Here is a 25,367-nt window from a genome sequence, read left to right as displayed (position 1 = left end):
CATTTAAGAGAAAATTTAAGGATATTACAACCTTTGAAATGTTTAGAGAATATTTAGAACTAATCAGTCATTTAAAACAATACATCTTACAAATAGTCCTAAAAATGGCTAGAAAAACCAGCAAACAAGTTAAAAGACAGAGGCATAAAATCTCCATAAAAATGTTTTTATTCTTTATCAGTGGAGACTGGTTGTAAAAAGAGGATCTATTGTGAGCTTTTAAACAAAAGAAACCAGTAATCCTCCTTATTATCGGAGACACCAGGGTATCCTGTTCCAGGGAGAAGACAGCTATCAAGCCCATCTCCTTGCCCTCTTGCAGCACAGGGAAGTTAGTTTTCAGCAAGAGGCTAAACAAATTATATTGAGAAATGCTACTCTGAAGCAGCTGTCCAAGGGCCAGTGTTTTCCCCTGTTCCACATCAGTCTTCACCCCCATCTTTCATCTTCTTTTTTTTCTTTTTCTTTTTCTCTGTATTCTGCAAACAAACAAATGTTGCCATTAACAAAGCATAAGGAAGAGCAAAGCAACTCGTGTAGCTAGGCAACAGGGCTGGCAGCTGAAGCACCACCCCAGCTGCCGTGCTCAGCAGAGCACACCCAAGCCATGTCCTTCCTCAGCTGCTGAGTGCACTGGCTGCTCACAGGGCAGGGAGGCTGTGCCACGCTGTCACAGCTCAGCACTGTCCTCAGGCCCTGCAGCTCACATGCACAGAGGGCAGGAAATTCAACCCTGTGTAAAGGACAGGTCACAACTGAGAAAAAAGTTGGGTTTGGTCCCATCGGCTCCCCTGGTGCTTAGAAGAGATCAAATCAGCAGGTACAGCCTCTGCCCCCTGCAAGTCCCAAAGTGGAGACAGATGCCTGTGGATTGGCACCAAAGGACACTCTTCCCACTAGAAAAGATGCTAAGAAGGGGAAGACTAGAGCTGGGGGTGGGCAGAGGACAAGAGGGGAATGGAGGCATTGCAGTCACAAACTATCCAGATCTTATTTTGTAATGCAAATCTTGGACATTAAATCAATGGATATCACAAAATGAAGTTATTTGTGCAAAACTATTTACATGCCATGGATTATACATATAAGAATTTCTTCCCACCCCTCACTCTATGTTTTGGAGAGAAGACATTCCCAGAAAGAATCAGGCAGCTGTGCAATTCTGCCTCACCTCAATTATGGGGCTGGTAGGGAGTTCCTCACTCAGTACCTCCTCTTCTTCAGCTTGCTTTTCCTTATCCTTTTTCTTTTTCTTCTTTTTAACAGGTTCACCATCTTCTACAGCTGTCCCTTCTGGACCAGAGAAGGGACAAAAATGAAAGGCAGGTTGTCAGTTATTAAGAGTGCAAAAGGAAAAGCTATGACACATCAGAAGATGCAATGACTCCTATTTACCCTCTGCCTTGCCCTTACCTGCAGAACTATTCCCTGCTATAATCAAAATATACAACTACTTAAGACACGAGTGACAGTGTTCAGACAGCACTATTCACCTCTCCTGGCAAATTCACATCACACTATTCCTATATGCTGCTCCCAGAGTTTAAAACAAGCTTGCATGTTTTCATTTGTTTGCCAAATTACCTTCAAGTATTCCATCAGAAAAGAGACCGTCCACAGTTTGGCAAATATTTTTACCAGCCACACATTAGCAGCAAAAGGACTCTAAATTCCCCCTCAGAAATACATTTAGCCAGCAGTAGCTTGTTCACATCTGATTTTTCTACCTTATTGGAAATTTGTTAAGAAGCAGACCAGTTTACTGTTTAGATTGGCAAACACAAAGATCTCAATGCAACTTCAAGCATTTAATGCAGAAACACTTTCCTATCCTGGATGACAGGAATTATTTATAATATTATTTATATAGGCTGAGAGGAACTTCAACCCAGGGAAAGATCTACTAATGACCTTACACTTACTTTTTAGAACTATTCATCAACATCTGCCCTATCTAATCACAGTGGTAATGGAACTGTGATTTACCACTCACTTCCTAGAATACATCCCACAGTCTGAGGAATCTCGAGGTAAAAAAACCAAGAAATCATTACCAAGCTGACAGCCTATGCAGCAGCCAGGCTGTTACTGGAGCATACCCAAGTCAAATTTATTTGCACAGCTGAGTCAGTGCTGAATACCAAGTTTCACACAGTACTCATGACTAAGTTCATGATGTAGCACAACCACTGTCCTTCAGCAGCTACAAAATTGATGCTGAAACTAGTGGTGTTTGTGGCATGTATAGCTGCTACTGGAGGTATGACTCAAAACATTTTCTCACCATATGTCCACCAGGAAAGAATCAATTTCATTTTCAAGAACACTCATTCACCACTTACAAAAAGAACAAGTTCAATTACAAAAAAAAAAAAAAAAAAAAAAAAAAAAGACCCAAACCACAAAACATCCTAACATCTTGATTGTACTTTTCCACAGGTTTAGTTCCTCAAGCCAGAAGAAGGATTATATGAGTCAAAAACACATTTCAAACTCTGCCCCTAACATTAGCTTCAGATAAAAAAAGTTGGCTTCAGGGTAAAAAATTTTTAGACATGTCTACAGAAGAATACAGCCAAATAACACATGCAGTTTTCTGACATTAAAAACATACCAGAAGCAAAAGAGCAGAAGATTCTAGATAAAAATCCTGGTAAATATAAATTTGAGTGGATTCTGCAGTACACAAGAGCATAAGGTATTCAAAACATGTATAAAAATAAGTGTCCTCACCTCCCTATGTATGACATGGGGAAATAAAAAGTAGCAGAAAAATAAGCATAAGCTATATTAAAGCCACACTGTACAAAAGGAGCATACACATTGGATTTTGCTATGTTAAATATTTTTACTCAGCTGGATTGGTAAGACATTCATTTCCAAGAAAAATGTTGGGTGGTAACCTTGAAAAAGTAATTTCTTATTATTACCCTACATGTCATCAAGTGTGACAGACCAGGCAGTGGAACCCGTCAGAATTTACAGTGCAGATGATGCACTGGACACTCACAGGCATTGTCACTTCTCACAGCAAGCAGCAGAGCCCTCCCTGAAGATTTCAGCTGCTGCCTTCTAGCAAAGCTCATCACGAGACTTCACATGCTTGTACCTAGCCAGAATGAGGATAAAGGCTGCAGGGGTGCTGGCCTTTTCCCTCTAGGTGCAATACTTCTAAGGCAATCAAGGCCAGTGGGGGTTTCTTTGTGATACACAGCAGCTGACAAGGAAAGCAATAGCTGTGACTCAGGCACAGAAAGCAGCACCCTGAAGAGCAGTTTGACTGATGGCCCTGTGAGTGCTGGACATCACCAGTAGTGCTCCACTCACCCATTTTCCATCATTTTTGTCAAAACTTTCACACACAAGCCTGGTGTCCTGTACCCTCCCTCCTCCAGACAATGCTCCACATGTACAGAATGAAGTCACACTGCCTGATAGTAAACACACCCTGTCAAGCTGTTGCTATTGTACCTTGCAGGATTCACTCCATTAATACCATTAATTTAAGATAAGTCTCTTTTCAAGACATACCTTCCTGAGTCACTAACTGCTACCAGATGCTAAATGCAAGCTGAAGGCTTCCCTGGGGGCACTGGCTGGCCCTGCTGGTGGTATGCATTCTGTTTGGCCACCTCTAACTTCAAAGACCAGAGTCACAGAAACACCTGCCCTATGTCCCTTAATCTACATGAAAACAGGCTTTAACAGACAGCTCCTGAAGTGGATTACAACTTGTTTCAGGCACTAATCCTTCCACCTGGTTTCTTGGCAGGCATAAAAGGTGAATGTGGCTTGAAGACACACCTCAACCTCCAAGCCCCTGCCAGCTCCCACTCGAAGTACTGCCATTCATGCACCCCAAACAGGGAGAGAGAAAGCACCACACATCTCATCTTGCAGTAACATTGTCTCCCTTTACAACAGATATTTAAAGCAATGGTTTGACCAAAACTTTCAGTGGCAGCTTCCTAGCTCCTTCCTGTACTTTACCTTCCTCTTGAAATACAAACCAAATAAAAATTTCTGGCTGAAGAATGCCTTTTTTTTCCTGGGACTACTTTTCCACCACCCCCATTTTTTATGCAGCTGCACAAACAGCATGGGGAAGGAGGGGGCAGAGACTTCTTTCACAACACTCTGTCTGGATGTGTTATCTCTGACCAGGCAAAAGCTGAACAGAGCACTGCAGCAAAAAACAACAGAGCCAAGAACAGCAGACATTAAAGGCTCACGTGCATATTCAAGTGGACGTGCAACATAAATCTTAATGCTGGGACCTCCTCTACACTCTTCTGTGTATTCTGCAGCTTGCTGAATTCCTCAACCTTCTAGAACCACCAAGTCCCCACCAGCACACTATGCAATCATAGAAATCATGCTGGAAAACAGAAGGCTATGGTCTGTCTAGCAGGTGTCAGGGAAATCCATATACCCATGCTGGGTGCTCAAATATAATTTGCAAACATGAGGCAATGCTATTTTCAAGGGTACAAGAGGACAAGTTGAAGGGATTAATTCTGCATAGAGGTGACATAACATAAATAAACTCTCATTTATTCTATAGTCTGAAGCAACTGGCATAATTAGCATTAATGCCCAGGTAGTTAAATAAAATGGTCTAGTTGATACAAAGAACTAGGAAAAAGTAGGAGCTATTTATTAACCATACATTTGAAGAATGACCCATCTTTTAAGGAAGAAAAGCAACACACCTGAAGCCTGTACTTCAGGTTTGGAGAAATTTGAAAAACAGCTAGCCAAACAGCAGAGATTTCAGTAGTCCACAAAGTATTCTGGACACTACCTCCCACTTAAGGACACCTGCTAAGCTCCACCCAATCCCCATATCTGGAAATAAAGTAAATGAAGCAAAAACAAGCAGGTTTGTGTATAAAAGCTCCAACTATTGAATAATCTAACTATGCACAGAAATACTCTCCTCAAACTACAAAACAGCAGGCTGGAAGTCCATGTAAGATTTCACCTGCAACGAGCTCCTGCTGGTGAGATGTCAACACTTCCTTTGATACTGCAGAAGCCCAAGGGAACAATTCTGGCTGCAGCAAGGGAAGTTATTTCAAAAGCAGTAGCTCTGAGAACACCCACATTCTCCAAAAGCAAATGGGCAAAGTTCAAGGCTCCAAAGTACTCATGTCCTTTTCTCATTATGTTAAGTATAAGGGGACAAGCTGGGGCACAGATCTCAGCTTTACAGCACAAAGGATTCTCCTTCCCACCAGTGTATCTTTACTTCTCAGCTATGTTTAGGTTCCTCCAAGTTGCTCCCTCCATGTACACAGACATCAAAAACCAAGCAGTGTCTGGAATGATCACACCTCCCATCACCTGAGCATGAAGAGGTGTTGAACCAGCATAACTGCACTCTGATCCCCCAGAAGAGAGGAGCAGAGAAGGCAGAAAGAGAAGGCTCTGACAGCCCTCACCTGCTGCAGGCACAGGTAGCTGGAAAAACATATGAGTAGTTCATGCCCAGATCTGGCTCTGGATCTCAGGGAAGTGACTTAAAGTCATGTTCTTTTTCCCCATTTTTTCCCCTTCTAAGTTAAACACTGGTGAGAACAGAATGTTTCTTAAAATGAACCATAATGTTAAATTAGATAATTTCGCAGTCACAGTTCAAAATATTTCTTCACACAGTAACTTATCAGAGAAGGAAAGAACAACTGTGTCCATAGTTCAATTTTAGCTCCCCAGAGAATAACAATTGTTCATGCATTACGTAAATTCAGATGGAAATTTGCAAGTGTCATTTCACATCAAATTCTGACCTTTTTGTATGTTGAAACATGCCAGAAAACACTTCCAGGCAGAATAAAATAGTATTCTTGAAAGAAAATAGGGCAAGTTCTGGTTTTATAGAGAGCTTTTCTGTCTTCAAGATACTAAATACAAACCTGCTGAGCAAGAAATTCTGCAAGAATATGAGTAGAGTTTTGTTTGTAAATGTTCTGATACATTTACAATTGCTTGCAGCCATGACTGCAGTTTGATGTCAGTCTCTAAGGGATCATTACACTGTCATTCTCAAGGAGAATACCCAGGTACTGTGGCTGGCTGTAAATGCTAAGCCCAACTGGATGTCAACAGTGACATGGCAGCAGCACAGGTACAGCAACCAACCTTTCATCTCTGCTTTGAACTTCTTTGCTTTCACTGCAACCTCTGCCTCGTGTTGATCCACCTCCTGAATTTTCCGCTTCTTGGAAACAACAGGAAGTGTAGAGTCACCAGAGGGGTCATAAACTTTTACTTCACTGTAATGAAGAAAAAAGTCAGTTTACATATTAAGAAGAGCAAACCTTCAGGTAAGACCCTGCAGTTGAACAAACTTTCCAACACAATCTACCAAGAATATCTGAAAATCAATCCTGCTCAGCTAACAAAGCATCTACAGGTAGTGAGGTCCTCCCTCCAACACAGTGCCTTTATCAGTAATCCTGACTAGGGAAGAGATACCCCACAAAGTACAACTGCCTGATCTGAAAAGAAAATACCAGTTAACTAAGAGTGGAATCCTGGTTTATACCTGTTCAAGGCTATACAGAGCACTTGAATCACCCATTACATTGATTTATCTGATGTTGAAAGCCTATCCAGCATAGCCATATGGTCATAAGCACACAGCTCCCCATCATTTGGTGTATTATTGTATTGTATTTGGTATATTACCCTGAAATTGTACCCTAGGGGTAATAATACATACACACATCTCACACACACACAAAGCATTAGAAGTAGCTTTACTGCTGCTTTTTCTACACTGCCTCTCCATTACACTGAGGGGGCAAACTCACAAGGCAGGGAATGTTATAGCTCATTGCTGTACCACCTGTATCACTGAATTTATGGGACATTTAAATATCTAATCTGTGTCTGAAACAGCCTCTTCTCAGTTATTCCATGCTCATTTGTTCAGTCCCAAACTCCTCTACAGGCTCTAGAGAACCTGCCACCCTGAAATCCAGTGCTCTTTAATTGGAACTTGTAAGGGGCAACAGAATCCTCAAACAGCAATGAAGCAGTTGTTTTCTTACTCAGAGCAGAGTTCCTACTGAAGAATAAAGGAGTTTTAAAACACTAAGTCTAAAATATTTCCTCCTCAGCCACATAACGAACCCCTGAACTTTTCTAAAATAGCAATCTGAAGTAGCTACCTTGCACAGATTATAAAAGCAACTGAGGCTGAGTGACTGGCTGGGAAGCATGTGGCAATAATGCCAGCACAGTACCATCAACTCATCCTCTAAACGTGGGAGATTATTCTTATGGGTATTAACACTGTATATTTATTTAAAGAAATTGATTATGCAACCTTTTGCAAAAGGTGGACTCTGCTTCAGCTAACCCCAAGTGAGATCTCACTGGCTTCCTTGTCACAGTCATAATACAGCAAATTAAAAACAAAACACCGAAACCAAAACCACAAAACCATAAACAAGACAAATATAGCATCTCTTGCATCTTTGTTGGAAAGCATACAGAAACGTTTCACTTGAACCTCATCTCTAAAAACTAATTTGCATTTAACTTCTAATCCATTACTTTGATTTAGCTAACTCATACAAAATCCATAGTTCTGTACAAGACTAAGGTATTTGCCCCTCTCCTTAAAACACTATTTTAGCCCTTCTAACATTCCCATGCAGTGCTGCCATTTTTGTACTACAAGGACAATTTGACAAGTACTGAGTTATTTTCCTTTTAGGCAGCCAGACTATGCCAGACAGCCAGGAACTATCTTCAGATTCTCCCCAAGCCTAGACATGTTTGCAAAGCATGTCTAACAGCAGAAACATGTCCTGGCAGGAGTTCATGATTCTTCATTTCAAGAGGTCAAACCCCAACATCCATGCTGTCTCTTTAACAACCTCCTCCCTAGGCTCCTGCCTCCTGACATGCCCTGATACTTCATTTTTTGACTGACACTGTCTGCAAAAGCTGCTCCAGAAATCACAGCCGTCACTACACTTGGAAAAGCCTGGCATATGGAAATAGAAGTTACAGCTAGACTCCAGAAAGATGTTTGAGGGCTGCAGATGGGTGCAACAGTGCTAATTTTTCCTCACAGAATGAGCACTGAGCCCTGGTTTTGCTGAGCTCTTACCCTCTCTACAGCAAAGGCTCAGCAAAATAAGCAGGCCAAGCTAAGCAAGAAGCCTGCAACCAAATTAAGCAGAAAACCCAGATGTCACAGCACAGACTAATAATACCTTATTTAAATCCTCAGATGCTCAGCTGCCCCAGATGCAATTTACAGTGTCACTTTGGGCACCAGAAACTGTTTTGACAAGTGTCCACAGTACGTAATGACTTTATCTATTGCTTAAGATGTGTTACTTATTACATATGAGATTTAAACAAGGAGTTATAGCTTTGCTCAGAACAAGGGGTGCCTCTTTTTTTCCTTTTTTTAAGAATAAGATGGCTAAGTAGGTCTCTAGGACAGCTTCCATGTCAAAGGAATTAATTCAAGCTCTGATCTTCTCCAATTTATTTAGTTTGGAATTGTAATAAGTAAAGCTGCTATATATTAACAACCTGCTTTTTGGGGTGCTGCTGTAGCACCTGAAGTACTTGCTATCTGATGATGCCAGTAATTTACTATTAGAAAATCTGGAGAAAAGGAAATTCTTATTAGCAACAGAACTTATTATCAATGTTTAAAAAGCAAAGGAAATGTTTTCTGGATCTTAGGTCAACACAGTCCACGACCAAAAAGCTTTTCAGAAATAAAAACACTGAGAGTTATTTTTACTCAGCCAAGCTGAAAGGAAAAACTATTCACCTCTTGTTTTGATATTTGTCTGTCTTGGCCAAGGCTTTTCCAGTGCCACTTATTCTTCTTATCTACAAGAAAAATTTAGATAGGAAAAACAAATTACTCATAAGAAAAAGAATTCACAACACAAGTTATTCAGACTTTGAATTAAAAAATGGAAAGACAGACCTATATCATGGGTCAAGCTCTCATGTACCTGCACCAGTTTTACACCTGAGTGTAGAGTAGTGACAGGGAATGTAATGGAGATCAGGAAGGCTGATGTGAGAATGGCCTCCCTAATGCTGCTCTTCAGGAGTCCAATTCAAGTCCAATTCAATTTGGTACTACTGTACCAAATATGACAGTCACATGACATAATATCCAAATTCACAAAAGCAGCTCAAATTTGTGCACTTTTTTCCTCTGGCAAGAATAACTACATGTCAGGGCAGGTATCACCCTATAGTTGGCATAAAGCCAACTTTAAATCCACAACACAGGCCCCAAACTAAATTGAAATTTGTACTTGTCAGGTGACTGGTTTGTCTTTTGGTGTTAGTATGTCTCCTTGCTTTTGTTCCGATGGGAATTTCACTTCCCAGGAAGACAGTGAGCAGGTTTTTCCAGATTTTTCTTTGTTGTTCTAGTGGTGCCAGTGCTAGAGCACTGCCATCAGATCTAGCTTGGAAGGCTGAACCTAGTTGTCACTCACAAGATCACATGCAACAGGCATGCCACCTAAAAGAGGAAAGGGTCCCTATGTTCTCCCAGCACATGGTGCTGATGGCAACACGCAACGGCAGGTATGGAGAGCCAGGATATGCATCAGGTGGTAGGAATGCAATGCAGAAATTTGCAGAATATCATCTTGCTTTAACTACAGAGAAAGTTCCCTAAGACTAAGCACCACCAGATTCTAGGGTGGGAAAAAATATTGGCACAAATACTCCTTCTAAGGTAAAGAGAAAGAAGCTATGAATAAGCCCATCCTTGCAATTCATAGAGATATAGGGAATGGAAAGGTATGATCTTATTAATCTTGATCACTACCAAGATTTTTCAGTATAATGCAAATAAAGAAAATCTTGTAAACAAGAGGAGCTGACACACAAATGCCTGCAGCCAACTTACACACCCGGCCACTCCAGCCAAAGCTGGGAGAAACTGCAGGGTAAGAGTGATGTGCTACCGAGTGAGAAGAGTCAAAAAGCAGTGTCAGAAAATCATACCCTGAACAAGAATGACAGCTTCATGCAGCTCTCTGCAAGACTTACCCCTCTCTCCTCCAAAAGCCTCAGTCTTGTCTCTACTTTTAGTCTGTTCTCAGCTCCCATTTCAGCACTGGTGTTCTCTCCAAGGGCATCATAACGAATAGTCAAGGCAGTCTTTGCTGCCAGCATTCGAGAAATCTGGAAAAGCCAAAAATAATATTAAATGCTAAGACTTAACATAAGGCAATGATTCACTGGAAACCATACTCACATATAAAGGAACAAAGTAACCATTTACTAGCAGTGTTTAGTCCAAAATATAATTAGTGTCTTACTCTTTCAACACTGAAATACTGTTAATGTAACACCTTATTTCCTTGATAAATAGAGGGAAACCTCTGAGACAGCAAGTCAGTTGTACATTTCCTACTCTATCCCAACCTTTAGATAAAGTTAGTCTGAGGCGTAATTTCAAGTCTAAAGCCTTTAACACCTTAGTTTACTATCACACAGAAAAAAGTAGTACTACACCCCTTGAGAAAGCCAGTGTTACATCCTACCTCAGCAGGAATATACTTGTTATTGCTCAGATATTTCAAATGGACAATACTATTCCCTCTTTTTGAACAGGAGTGAATGATATTCAAAGATTTGTATGACAGTGGTATTTTCCATGTCATCACAAAGCAATACAGTAAAGCAAGCCATGGAAAGAGCGTTCACTCTGAGTTCACTGTGTTGAACTCACAAGTTCAAGCCATCTTGAAGCTCTATATTCACACCCTGGAAAAAGCCAAGCTAGAAAACAACTATGCAATTTACCTTTCCTTTATTTTTGGTATTGCTTTGTCCCACCAGGGAGGCATGATAGATAAGGCCAAACTTAGGTGTGTCCCTTTTAGTCTTCAGTGCTCTGAAGAGTGCCTTCTCAGCACCCAGTAACTGAACTGTTGAAGCTGGATGTTTTGCCAGATTCAGGAGGGAACCTAGAAAGAGGTGACACAGCAAGAGTGATTTGTCAGAACAGCAGCTAGGCTGGATTCCTGCTTTTGAACAGTATAAGAAGCTCAGATCCATCTTATTTTCATGAGGGCTGTTTCCCATTTGTTTCCCTAAAGACAGGTAAACCATTACATGCCCCTACTGTCGTAGTTTGATTTGAGCATCAGGAAAAAAGGCCGACTCAATAAAACACTGGAATAATGCCTACTCCTGACAGTCTGACAGCAAGAACATTTCATCACAGAACTGCAGCACAGACAACTGAAATAAGGCTGCTACCTTGAGCCAGTCTGACTATAAATACACAGTTTTAATTTTTTGGGGTGGTTCAAGGGTCTGCCACAGGGGCTGTAAACACTTCAGCCCTGGAGACACAAGAGCAGGCAAGGTGAAATTATGAAATATATCTGAGATTATGGTGAGAAGTGCCTCCCTCCTGTATGCCTTTGCAGGCACGTGCTAATGTCTAGAATTCTACTGGTTGTAGACTTGCTCCGCCCCACTCACCTTGTATGTACCCTTTCCCGAATGTTCTTCCTTTCCTTGATCCCCACTAGTTGTTTCGCTGCATTACCCCACCCCTGTTATCCTATTGGTTCCCCTGGTTGGCTGCCCCGCCTCTGCACCACTTTCCCCCATCCCTATTGGACCTTGACACTCAGACCCACCTCTTTCATCCCATATTTAATCCTGTGCTCTCAACTCAGTTTTGTCTTTGTCCCTGGGCTCCCTCTGAGACCCAGTAAAGATTCCCCCAGATTTCCACACAAGGACCTGTCCTTTATTTGTTTTTATTTCAGCAAGCGTGCTCCGTGCTCTGGAAGCGCAGGTGTCTCACAGAGGAACCCACTCAAGCACACTGCTTCTGTTTTTTACCTTGGAAGTGACTGAACTATCAGCAGGAGGCTCAGTAAGTGTCTCAGAAGAGGTAGTGACTTAAGTTGCCCTCATATTCCAAAAAGAATTCAGGCCAACTGAGAACTTCGTCATCACAGACTACTACCAAGCTCATGCTGGTATTCTCCAGATTCCTGAAGTGCTGCCTTTGCCCCATTTACCATGGTATGTTCACCAGGCCTTACATAATGCTTTTAGCTGACCAGCTTCTGAGAAAACCTCTGATGAGGTCAACTAAGGTTTATTGACATTGATCACTGTAACCCACCTGCATGAGCAATGAGCCTGGCTCCCACCAGTTCTCCCACCATGACAGTGAGATTGGGAGCAATGGCCATCATTCTGTTTTTCAGGTAGTCATAGAGCTGTGTCCGATACTCAGAGATTTCAATCACCTGGCACAGACAGAATTTGGTTACAGTATCAGCCGACCAAAAAATAGTAAAAGATAAATATACTGACACGAGGAAGTGCCGAGTCTAGGAGACTAACAAATTGCAAAATGCAAACAGCCAAGAGCCAGTTACAGGAAGCTTTATATAGGGCATATTCCCAGAGCAGAGCTACATCCACAAAGTATGTTGGATCTGTTCCGCTTATTCCCTTATGCAACTTATTTTCTCAGCAAAACTCCTAATAAAGGAGCTGACAAGATGCCAAAGACAGTGAAGCAGAACAAAAATACTTAGCAAGGACATTTTCTTTAGGACAAAAGCCTGGAATATTCAGTTTTTATATAAATCTTTGCCACCATTCTCTTGAAATGGGATACATGCTCTTTTCTTGTTCCATACAAACATACACAATTAGAAGGCACAAAAAGCAGCCTGGTCTAGACCAAGAACAGGAACTCCTAACCCTGCCACTCCCTGGTAAAGTCACAAAGGGATCCAGTTGGCACAACTGAAGTCATAGGGTGTTTGTTTACACACAGCCCAGATGAGAGCAGGGTAGAACTCCTAATTCTTTTGGGGTTTCAGTGGTCCATTTTTAACTCAGGGTTTATCACCTAGCTTCCACAGTGACAGATTAAAAAGAGGCTATACAATGCTATTATCTCAAATATCTTAAAAGTACCATGATAGCAAAATTCCTGTCAAAAGTAAGACTGCCACTTTCAGAAGGCCTTGTGCAGAAATCAACAGCCTGAGATGGCTCAGATGAGGTAGTGACTGTGCACCCTCATGTCTGAACATCAGGAAAGCAACAATACAGGAATCATCACTGCCATCACAAGTGTGAGCACTGCCCTGGCAAAAGCTTTCCTTGGTAGAAGTGGCTCTGAAACAGCTGAAATAGAGTCCTACTCGTATCCATCCAAATCCACATACCTGATCACAGAGATGGATTATGTTGTTTATGTCTTCTTCTGATACTTCTGTCCCCATGGAAATCTCAGCGGCAGCCTTCACATCCTCCTCAATCTCCTCTGGTAGGATGTCAGAAACATCAGAGGAAGCAAAATTGCTTCTGTCTCCTGTGGGGGACAGATGAAAGCATGTTTGTGCTGGGGGCCAGATCAACTAGTTAAAAAAGCACAGAAACAGATGAAGATAAAAGGCCAAAATAAAAACAGTGAGTCAAGTCTGCCATCACAGTATTCCAAATTCCTAAAATATATGTCAGTGTTCTGACTTAATGTTTATACCAACTAGGAATGGTTGGAAATATTAAATTTGAAACTAGAAAAAAGAAACAGAAAGCCCATACTGCATACATCACCTTTTCAGTAGCTGGTTGCTGCAAAATTTTCAATGACAATATTACAAGAAAAGAATTCCAGGAAGCAGTCACTTACCACTTAACAAATCTATTTAATTGTTTCTGCAACTGGGGGAAAAAAAAGCTCCCTTAAAACCGTAAGTCTCTCTCTGGACTGCAAACTTCATTATTACAAAAAAACCAACCAAGCAAAAAAAAAAACAAAAAACACATCAATACAAAGCACATGAGCCCAAGAGGCGAGGCAAATGTCCAAAACATAGCAGTCATTCTTTCTGCTCTTATGAGTAGTTTTAGTAGTTGCCATCTTCAAGAACATCCAGAGGTAGGCAACACTTATCTTTACATCAGATTTTTGGGAGCTAATTTCCAAACTGGTCTGCTGACTAGTTGTGATTCTATGATGCTGGTGGTCCACGAAGGACTGGCTGGTGATGTGGCATTAGCTTTCACTTAAGCTTCCAAATGGCAAATTGCACCAACATCCAGATGCAAACACACCCTTCTTTCCTGCTGGCCCCATCTGGCCTGCTGCTGAAGGCAGCATTGCTCAGGGTGACGAGCAGTGAGTGGGTGTCACACCAGCACCACTCAGCCATGCTCACTGCCACGCCCCAGGCTCGGCTGCCTCAGTACTCACCGACTTTCCGCACACATTTGCAGTACATGAGGTTATCCGTGATGATTTTGCCCAGCTCAGGGAAGTGCCAGCCATACCATTCCCGACAGCGCATGATGTAGTTATTCAGCTCTTTGTCCAGGTCATCAAGAAGCGCTAAAAGAAAGAAGGATGGAGTTCTTTTTGTAAAATGGTAACCTAAAAATGTGGTACTCTCAAATAAACCAATTCGAACAGTGTAAAGGGAGATTACCTGAAGTATTTCACTCTATAAATACTGGAATAAATCAAACTGCAGTACACTGGAAGTGTTTACTTTTCAGAGAACTGCATAATACCGTGATATAGAAATGTTAGAATTCCCATGAGTGTGGCCTCAAAGTTTTATCACTGAGACCATCCTGGACAAACTCCCTAACAGCTGCAAAGCACATTCCCCTAGAAGGAGCACAGCAGCTAGTTATCCTTCCTCTTAGTCAGTCAAAATGCTACGCACAAAGTTGATGTAAGTAGCCACCCAATTAACTTTGAGGAAAAATGGTTTCAATGGTAACAAACTGATCTTGTATTCCACTACTTGATTTAAAAAGCAAGCCTTTTAGTTGCTATTATAATATAAATATACCAGATACAAAGCCAGCAGCTCACCATTTACTAGGTATGACAAATAACCAGATTTATAGTTTATTAGAGTAGAGCACCTACAGCATATACTGCTAGAGAGCCCTGAGGTTAAAATATTTCCTGCTAATGCAATACCAACATTCCCATCTGTTGCCTCAGTGGTAGTGACGAAGGAACTGAATTACATCATTAATTTCAGTTAAAGTATGTTGCATCATTGGCAACAGTCTGGGAATTAATATTCCAAACAGGATTCCTCACCACTGCTTCACAGCAAGTGTCCAGATTATGATGTGTGTGTCTTCAAGGAAAAATGAGGAATGGGCTTTCCTAGCTGCTTTAACAATTTCAGTCTTTTCCATTTAGAATGCAAGGAGCCAAAATGCAGCATTACACACTGCAGTGTGTTTTACATGCCTATCACAGGAGTCTATTTCTACGTTGCCCTCTATGCAAGACACCACCTAAATGATGGGTCAGAAAATGCTACCCTGTGGGGCCCATTCTCCCAGCACCACTCAGTAGAGAGGCACGTTGGGAAGGAAAGCCCTCAGAGGACTGAACTAACACTGCCTGTAGTTCAGCTGACTTCTATGCTAAGAAAAAGTGCACGCCAGTTTATTTGTATCGCCCTGAAAATGTTCCTACTTGTAGAAAACCCTATTGAGAAAATATACTTCATGCCTAGCTGAACATCAGTGCCCAATTTACTAAGACATTCTAGGAGGAAATTTTCTTTTAGTCAATGTAAAGGAGTCAGCTATCCTAAGCCAAATCCATTAATGATTTAAGCATTAAATATACTTACAAATTGCCTGGATAATCATGGTATCTACTTTGTCTGGGCTGAATTTCAGCTTGTATCGGGAAAGGCTGAGGAGACACAAATACAGTTTCGTCAGCATCCTGACATCCTGCTGCAGAGTATGTCTCACCTGTTCCTTTTTAATAAGAATAGTTGTCCACAGGTTCATTGAAACCAAGCTCAGTTTTGTGCCACTGACTGCTCTCAGCTGTGGCCAGAAGCCACAATGACACAAGCTTCCCAACAGCCCTGACGTGTCCCTCCCATACCCTGTGACCAGGGTGAAAGGGAAAGCTAAGGTTATTTGTACCACCTGCAGCAGACTGAACAGGAGTGCTGTGGCAGGAAATTAACTGGCTGCATGGTTCCCCACAAAATCTATTTGTCAACGGCACTTCCAGTTGGGCAGCAGCTGGAGGCAATCCACAAAACTGCACCTCCCTAGCACCAAATACCAGCAATGCTGATGTGAAGCAACAAAAGAAACTTCTTGGAACAGATTCTCAGTGTCTGAGAAAGCCCATTACCATCTGGCTTTAATGTTATCCTAACAATTTCTCTGTATGCTACAGGAAAAGACACTTGGTATCAATGAGGATTTGCATCTTAGAAGTCCTTCTTCAGTATTAATGCCCATTTTCAAACATTTTTAAGCAATCAGCTACAGCAAAGCATTTCTCTAACTTGCCAATGGCTTCTGATGGGACAAGCTCGTATCAGAATATGGATGTAAAAGTTACTCAGTAATGGATGCTTGATCCCATGTTGATCCAACAATTTTGTATTTAACAAATTGTATTTAACAAATTTTGTATTTACTACTCCACTAAATCTAAAAACCAGCAAGAACAAGGTGGAAGAGCAACCCTGTCTTTAGTACTTGTATTAGCCATGATATGGATATTATTTTGGCACAAATCATCAAATCATGGTCTCCGCATTGTCTCTTAGTGGCAATGGAGCTTTAAATTACTCCCTTGACTGTTCCAGACACATTCCAGATGAAATCCTGAAGTATATCACATGAAAAGGAGAACTACCAGCTTCCACTTGGGTGAAGATAAAGCCTTTTCCTAAAGGGTGGGTGCAAACTGGAAAGCCCTTCCTTTGTAAATCCATATTTCAGATACAAAAGTATCTTGACTTTGAGAATACGAGACCATGTCACAAACTCAGAGACACTTCAAGCAGCACAACACAGCCAGGGAGACAGAAGGGAGGCAGACAGGATGAAACAGAGCTGTTGCAGGAACTCACCTGTGTGCCAGACCCAGGCACATAGCTGCCATCTCTCGAGAAGGGAGGCCTGTTATGAGCCCTTCAATCTGTGAACGAATCCCTCTCATCAGCTCTGTAACCATGGGGCTGTGTATACAACTCAAATTCAGCTTCTCCTGCCGTGTGGAAATCAATGGTCCAAAGTCAGGCACAATACAACATTTCTCTGAAGTCCTTCTTCCAGCAGCCTTACATCATTATAACTGGTTTTCCCACTGCAACCCTGCGATCACACAAGTTTCATCCATTTTTGATGCTCAAGGTTGTAACATCCCCAGTTCCCCACACAGTTAATATTTCACTTTGAAGAGAAGATTTATAATTAATGCTCTATCTGCTATGTAGAACAATCAACTAAGATTCAAGATTTTGAAATTTACTAGAAACAGTTTGGCCACAGAAAGAAAAATTCAGAGGTAGAGGGTTGGGGGCTTTGTCTTTTTCAGAGAACAAGAATGAATTATTAGTTGCTATTATTCACTTTAACATTAAAACCCCATTTTGCAGCCTACACAGTCTCCTAAGCCTGAGGAGGTTGCCAGAACAAAGTTCAGTGGAACAGGGAGCAACTGGACATGAGATGGGAAACTGGTATTTGACACTTAGGAGACACTGGAAAAGGCAGTCCACCTCCAGTGAACCTCCTTCTTCCTCTGGCAGGGAAGCACCAAGGGGTGTGCACAGCTGCCTGCACACTGAGGAAGGCACAACAATGCCCCCTCCCAACAAGACAATGAATCACCACCCTACTATTACTGCATCTGTTAGTGAAGAATGTGTCTGCCTGGCTCGGGTTTTTTGGTTGGTTCCTCCCTCCACTCTTTTTCTGGAAAATTAATTTTTTTTACTTGTTGGGTTTCTAACCAATATTTAAGAGAGAAATCAAGCAAACCTGAAGAGCTCAATGCATTCTTACCATATCACTCATTTGTGTACTCAAGACAACTTCCCTGTACACATACTAGGATTAACTATCCTCTACACTGCAAACGCAGCACTGGCAGTGTAATCCATTGCCAGTAACTGCAAAATCTCTGGAATCTGACTATAGCATGTCAGCAGCAAGAGACAAAAACTAAAAACAGCAAAATCAGTTATCACCTTTATGACACCTCCGAGTTTGGCATCTGCCACAGCCAACTGCTCATGGGCATCTTTTGCCACTATCTTCTTGAGAATCTTCTTCAAGTTCTTGCTGAGCTTGCCTTCTACAAGAGCTGTGGATGCTGTATAAAACAAAAGGACCAAAGATGATGTTTCTTTCCCCTCCAAAAACCTGTAAAAATATTACTTCTAACTTCATGTATTTATTTTAAATGTCCACAGTAGCTGTAGTCTGAGCTGCAATACTACTTCACCATGCAATAACTAAAAATCAAAATAGAAGAAAATTTTATACTTCCTCCTCTGAGGGCCTAAATCAAAAACCCTTCTCCCAGTTGCCTCTTCTTTCTCCATATGTTTTCAGTTCTATTTTTGCCAATTTTGTTTAAAGATCTCCACAAACAGTATGCCATATGCTTTAGATACATGTTTAGCATTTCCAACGGCAAGGTTATATGGGAATGTTTTGTGTATCATTTAATTAACCAACCATTTGCCAGGGCCCTTAGGCAGCAACCATGATATCCTAAATTGAGTAATGGCTTATTTGCATTCTCTGGTGATGATAATGTACTATCTGAAACCACAGGAATAGTGCCAAACTGGACATCAGACAGACTCTTTTTATACAGCATGCAGACAGGAGAATCTTTAAAGCATGTTCTTCATTCTCAAATATTAATAGATCTGTAAAAGCTTTACAAACCCACATAATATATTTTAAGCAGGCACTTATACAACTCTCTTTAAGGGTCAGCTCTGTGCTCCACTGAACTTTTGTGATTGATACATCTTCATCACAGTAACAGAGAAGCAGCCAGTGATTTTTTGGTTTCCAGAACCTGACGACATACAAGAGTAAAATCAAAGTGCTGTGCTGAGTTTCTTCTCAACCCTTCTGCAATGCAGATAATTTTCCACCCTGCAAGCTGGCCAAGAGCATCTAACCCCCTTGAAACAGTCATATCCACAGTCTTCCTTTCAAAATAAATGAGCCAGAAGTAGTCTGAACCTCTCCATTTCACAGATAAGTCAACTTGAAACAAAGTAGTAGAAGGTTTTGGATGTTTTTGTTGTTTTTTTGTTTTTTAATCAGCCTAATTATCCATGAACTGGATCCAAACCTATGCAAAAGCAACATAATCCAAAAAACATGCCATGGAGAGGAAAGTACAGCAGCTTCAATCTCAGCTCTTTCACTTGCATTTCATGTTTGATGGTTGTCTCCATTCTTGCTCGCTACCTTTATAAGCTATCTCTACTGTATGAGAATATGAAGAGCTGCTCTTTAATTACAAATGTGACCTAGAACATTCACCTGCTGAAGTCATACAGCACATTCAGCAGTAATTGTCACACCATTTCTGAATTATTGCCTGGAATTCCTACCATTTCTGTTCAAAACATGACCACGTATCAAGCATTTAAGTGTAGAATTAGTAAAAATTTACTGAATATAAGGCTTTCCATTTTGCTTAAAATCCTGAATTTAAGGAGAACACTGACATTTTTTAGGCTGAAAACCACAGGCATAACATGTGTCCATAAAACCCAGGTGGCTGTAATAGTGAATGTTCTCTAATACATGTCTGTTGTCTCAGTGGTAGTGACGAATTGTTGACTCAAATCAGTGTTATTCAGCTTCAACAAGAATCCATCATTGACAACAGACAGGCTACATGTATCACTTACAACTTACATGGTGCTCATTTGTAAGCTGCTTAAAAATCTGCACTGAAGGAAAAACCTAGACTTTATTACATCTTTACTGCACTATAGACTGGATATATGACCTCACAACCATCAAAACCAGCTCATTTTAAAAAAAACTGTGATTTCAAAGCTAATAAAAGAGCATGGACACAGGGAAGCAATGAGTGAACTAGTGCATGACAGAGATTTGATTTTTTTGCAATAATAGGGTTAACTCACTTACCAGCAAGTGCTTCTGTTGTGTCCTGAAATTTTTCAAAGTGTTTCAGCTTTACTCTACAGAAATAAAATAGAAGTGTGTAAACAATTGTACATAAACCACATGCTAGAACCATTTTCTCTTTTTTCTGCCTCTGCTACTACAGCTCCTCTCTTTTCCCTTAGGCTTCAAGAGAACAGAGATCAATATGCAGACCCTTAAAAAGGACTGAGAGTACTAAACTGGCTAATTGAGTATGGTGTGACTTTTCAGTTGGGTCCCACAGCAGTTATATAAAGAAAAAAAAAAAGGTATTTTTATTTGGTATTTCTTGGACCAACATCACCAGAAAATCTAACCCCCCTTTTTGCTTTGTAGTTCATATTTAAAGACAGACATCATCCATTTAAATTTCAACACTGCACCCTGATTGACTGATGATAGCATCTTCCTACTCATCTTCAAAAGGAAATGTTCTGCCTCTGTGGAATGCAGAGCCTGCACAGCTCAGATTTAACATGCTTTTCAACCAAATGCATCTTCAAAGACTTTAAATTTGAACTGATTCATTGCCCATGAATCCTCAAGTCCTCCCCTGTAATTAGATGTTAGAATACAAGTTCTGAGCTGAGCTTAAGACAAACAACAAAAATTTCTTTCATGCCCTAAGTGTTGAGCAGAGCCAAGAATCATCTGAACAGCCTTTAACCACACTGTGTCAGATCCTTAGGCACAGCTTTCCTCTACCCTTCACACAGGCTGTGGTGTTGATAATATAGTTACAGTTAAGAATTTATCTCAATCCAGTAAATTCCTTGTCAGGGACAGGCATTTAACTAATCCAGCCCTGATTAACCAGTACTCTTTGTGAGTCAAGTATCTGCAAAGGAAGCAAGGTCACAGATAAAGCTGAATACTTGAGTTAAGCATTTGCAGATCTCAACAAAAGCTTCAGGCTTACACTGATGCTTTTTCAGAAAGGCAAAAGAGGAATTATTTTTATCAGAGTAGAGATCCCATTAAGAGCCACATCCTGTATAACAAGTAGCCAACATGATGTCTCCAGGACAAGATTAATCACACTACAACCCAGCAGTTGTGGGATATTCTGGCCTCTGCTCTAAGTACTATTACACAGCAGGATGAATATGAAAGGCATAGCTCGTTCAGATGCATCCATTATAACCAAAGCTGGTTAGAAATCTTCCAATTAAAACACCAGACAGATCTGGAAGGAATCCACCACTGTCCCCAGCTTTAGGGCAATTTGCTAGAAAGGCCAAGTTTGATCAGTGGAACTCTGCAATCCCAGTGCAACTCTGCAGTGCTGCTAACTCTCACTGGTGGCATGGGCAACAACACTAGCTCTCAATTCACAGTTCCATCTGGATTAAGCTTTAGTTTTCCCAGAAGAATTTCCTGTGAGCACAAAATCCTGTCATTTCACTGACATTTCCAGCATTACAAGCCTGGATGTTCTTGTCAAAGCACCCACATCACCTTAAAATATAGTGCAATTTTTTGCTTTGGTGACACTTGGTAGTGACGTCTGCTGCTTAATTACACTGTAAGGTATGTCTTTCACTTTGATATTCCATTGTGAGTGTCTCAGAGTGTCTAACTTCACATTATCATTGCTCACAGCTTTTACAACACTGAAACCCAAAAATCAGTACTTCATTCTGAACCTCAGCTGTGTTTAACTACAGGCAGCTTTCCTGTAGTCCTTCCACAAGCCACACTGCTATCCCCACATAAAGTTGCTTACATTTTGTTTGCTTTCTCAGGAGTTTCAAATTCTTTCCACAGACTGTCAACTTCTTGAAGCTTTTTCTCATTCAGAACCTGTAAGGAAAAAAAACAACACACAACACACTGTATTTTGTTTACTTTTGAACAATCTTCAACCCAGGAGACCTGAAACATTTACAGTGCATCCAAACACTTCACAGTAGTTTTAACATTGATTGAGTCAAACTCAACTTCAGTGATCTCAGTTTTCACTATTCTCACTCAGAAGCTTTACCCTACTAAGAGACAATAGTGTAACATTTTTACTTTCACCTGAATTACAGTTCTTCAATAATGGGTGTGTCCTCCTGGACCTGGCACATTAAAGCAAAACCCTCTTCTTCTTTATCAAAACTGGGCTTGCTCCATCTCCTCTACAAGACTCACTCATGACCACAGTGACGCAAAATCAAATTTGCCACTGCTTTGGAAAAATAAAACATCTGGGAAACCTAACAGAAAGCACTGATCCCCCAAGTTACTTTCATTAATCAGAGCTAACCCAAACAAGAAAAAAACATCCCTGTAAAGAAGAGTTGTCACCACAGCTTGGTCATCAGCTGAGCCAAGAATTACCCAAGAGGTAGCAATGGCTTAATCCCATCTCTGTACACAGGGAACCCCCTCAGCTTTTAAACAGCACAAGATTAACACTTACACTCTTAGAGCCTATATACATTTCACAAAATGCAGAGTGCACAGCAAATTCCCAGAAAATTGCTCAGGGTAATAGTCAAGATCTTTACATGTCACTCAGTCTTGTGGTTTTGTCCCCACAATGCAAATGCAATGCAATTGCAATTTAACTTAGTGCACAAATCATTCCTGGTACTATGATTTTTGCTCCCTGGCAGATTTTTAAACCTCAGTTGAAGGAGATGGTCTTTTTTTAAACTCAATTAGTACCTGAGCAAATAAACATACTAATTAACTTCCCACATGACCGTGAGGCACAGAAAACCCTTAGGGCAACTCTTCCTTTCCTCAGCTAGACAATTCTTTCCCCCAGTTCATCTTTCCTACACCAAGGTCTACAGAATTTTCAGCCTCTATAAACAGATATGAGCACATAGAGAAAATTAAAGACATAGAAACTGCTAAAATCAAGACTGTTAGAGTATAAAAATTACAGGCCTATGGGATAATTTGTCCTTCAAGACAGAAAGATTCATTGGAAAGTCCTCCAAGATCTACAACGTGGCTGTATCCCATTTGCCCTTTCTGTCTAGGGGAACACCTGCAAGGGAACATGTGAGAGCTACACAGCTTCCTGAGCAGCTCACCAAGGCCTAAAGACAAAACACAGTTATGCTGGCAACAAACATTTCTGGTCACTGCTAGAAAGGGAAGGGGGTGACCATAACTGCCCCCAAGATTCAGAAATACAAAATCTGTCCAACCCTCAAGCAACTAAAAAACAAAGAACACTCCAACCTCCCAGCAGTATCAGACTACAGGAATCAAATTAGAAAAGAAACAAAAAGTAGCTGAACTCTGCAGAGAACATTTCGATACAAAATGAAAACACGAGTGTAAGAGTGACACAAGGCTGCAGGCGAACAGCTGCTCTGTCCAGGGAAGGAGTGCTGGCTGATTGAGAGCTTTTCCCTGGAGATGGGCACTGTGGCTGAGGCTTTGGCATTCCCAGCCTTGGCATCTGCCACCAAAATCAGCAAGGAAAACCACAGCTTGTCTCAAAATACATATTTTAATAAAATACTACTGTGGGAAATAGAAAAGGCATAAAACTCTCAGAAAGCTGTGTAAAAGCAAATCTCAGGATGGAGAAATGCAGGAATGCTGAAGATGCAAGAACAAGGAACAATAGGGCTATGAGCTGTGTAGAGATAGGCCTCAGGAAAATATGTTAAGCAAGATAGTAGAAATATTTAAGCTTAATAATGAAGTTTTATCTATTGTTTTAAGCTATTACAAGCAATCACTGATCAAAGCAAGATGTGCAGCTTTATTAATTGGCCTAAGCAAACGCTTGTCAGCTCTTAATATTATACTGCTGGCTAGAAAGTTGCTAAAAGACTTTGTAACAAAGAGAACTTCCTCTGCTGTTTCCATCTCCAGTGCTTAATTCTGTAAAATAAGACTGATGATTGTGATGGAATAAAGACTTCAAGAAAGCTGCTTCAGCAGTCCTGTCCTTTGTGTACATATACATATATATATATATATATAATGTAAATATAAGAGAAAAAATATCACAGGAACCAACATACTACTTCTGTTTATTTCCAGCAGCAAGCTTTCACTTCTCCAGCAGTCCCACTGCACACCTGACCGCCAGCCCCAGCTGCTGAGACCTGCAGCAAACACTGCAGCACCTCTGCAGAGACCTCCCTGCAGTCCTCTCTGTATATCCCTCCTCCTACCTTTGCTTTATGCCTACTCTACTTTCAGAAATTTAAACATTAAAATTTATATTAAAACATTGCCGGAACTGCATGGCTTCACCCCAATGAAGGGAAAAAGTTTCAGGGCAGAGGAAGGAAATACAGTCATCCACAGAGCAGCAGGGGTTCAGTTCTGCTGCAGGCAAAGGAAACCAGAGCCTTCCTCTCTTTGCACCTCTACTCATGTTTGCACAAGCTAAACCCTAAGACTAAGCTGGAGACGGAAAAGAACAAGGACGTTACGACCAAACTATGACCAAGCTGGTAAAACTGTACAGGAATCAACACTCGAGCAAGAGAAAAGCCGGAGAGGAGCACGACACTGTAGCAGCTCTAGTTTAGCCTTGTTTAAAGCCTAAGGAAGCTGCAGCCCTGAACCACGCGGTCAGGCGGCTGGCAAGGCCCTGGGAAGGTGCAAGGTATCTGCTTCCCCACCTGGGACAGCGAGGTCGGGACACGGGAATCCTGCCGGGACCCTCCCGTTCCTCAGGGATCCCCCACGAACCCCGCCTTAGGGCAGCCCCGCACGCCGGGAAGGCGCTGCCCGGCTCCCACGCGCCCCCTCCCGCCTCCGCGGGGCTCTGCCGAGCGCCCGCCACGAGGGCACGGCCAGCGGAGAGTGCCCGGCACTCCCAAACACGGCTGCCCCACACGCCGCGACAGCACAGCCTCCGACCAAACCCAGGCAGGGGAGGGAGCGCGGGCCACAGGTGATGCTTGGCCGGCACCGAGGGGCTCCCTTTGCGCGCCCAGCGCCTTCAGCCTCCTCCGGCAGCCCCTTCCCCGGGGCCTCGCTCACAACGCGGCCCGGATGCGGGGCCCTCATTCCCCCCCTGGCTCTCACCCCCGCCCGTCCTTCCCGTAATTCCACCGCAGGCCCGACGCGCTCCCCTTCGCCCTCCCCTCTGCTCCGCCGCGACCCGCCGGGCGAGAGGCAGCGCGCCCCGGGCCCCAGCGGCGCGGCTCACCTTGAAGATGGCGTAGCCGGCGGCGGTCTCGAACAGCACCAGCATGGCTGCGGCGGGCGGGGGGCGCCGCGTGCGCCGCCGCACCGGACCGGACCTCGCTGGAGCACGCGCGCGCCGCGCAGCGGAACCGGAAGGAGAAGCGCCGACGGAAGCGAGCGCGCGCGGGGAGCGGAAGCGGCGGGGCCGCCTTCCGCCCGCCAGCCACGTGGCGGGGCCGCGCCCGCGCCGCTCCCCGCCCGCCGCGGGT

The 25,367-nt window shown here is 42.2% G+C and overlaps 1 protein-coding gene and 4 non-coding genes across 5 annotated transcripts; all 5 read right to left on the bottom strand.

Annotated features, from left to right (window-relative positions):
- Positions 1-150: 150 nt before the first annotated feature.
- Positions 151-25,311, bottom strand: NOP58 (NOP58 ribonucleoprotein). The gene is made up of 15 exons (XM_056496665.1): positions 25,121-25,311; positions 21,725-21,801; positions 19,981-20,033; positions 18,042-18,166; positions 16,920-17,056; positions 15,666-15,730; positions 14,255-14,389; positions 13,224-13,369; positions 12,161-12,287; positions 10,816-10,979; positions 10,057-10,191; positions 8,807-8,868; positions 6,142-6,275; positions 1,172-1,293; positions 151-479 (listed from the first exon to the last, which is right to left on the bottom strand). Exons 1-15 carry the CDS (start codon positions 25,163-25,165, stop codon positions 423-425), a joined length of 1,584 nt encoding a protein of 527 aa, XP_056352640.1. The 5' UTR covers positions 25,166-25,311; the 3' UTR covers positions 151-422.
- Positions 11,910-11,995, bottom strand: LOC130255869 (small nucleolar RNA SNORD11). Its single transcript, XR_008841029.1, has one exon. It is a non-coding gene; the product is annotated as a small nucleolar RNA SNORD11 (small nucleolar RNA).
- Positions 13,042-13,125, bottom strand: LOC130255870 (small nucleolar RNA SNORD11B). The gene has a single exon (XR_008841030.1). It is a non-coding gene; the product is annotated as a small nucleolar RNA SNORD11B (small nucleolar RNA).
- LOC130255873 (small nucleolar RNA SNORD70) lies at positions 15,001-15,088 on the bottom strand. Its single transcript, XR_008841033.1, has one exon. It is a non-coding gene; the product is annotated as a small nucleolar RNA SNORD70 (small nucleolar RNA).
- Positions 19,630-19,718, bottom strand: LOC130255872 (small nucleolar RNA SNORD70). Its single transcript, XR_008841032.1, has one exon. It is a non-coding gene; the product is annotated as a small nucleolar RNA SNORD70 (small nucleolar RNA).
- Positions 25,312-25,367: the final 56 nt, after the last annotated feature.

Source organism: Oenanthe melanoleuca, chromosome 7, assembly GCF_029582105.1.
Source record: "Oenanthe melanoleuca isolate GR-GAL-2019-014 chromosome 7, OMel1.0, whole genome shotgun sequence".
In the NCBI taxonomy this organism is placed as follows: Eukaryota; Metazoa; Chordata; class Aves; order Passeriformes; family Muscicapidae; genus Oenanthe; species Oenanthe melanoleuca.
The sequence above is the reverse complement of the archived record's forward strand: the minus strand, read 5'-3'. Positions and strand labels throughout refer to the sequence as shown.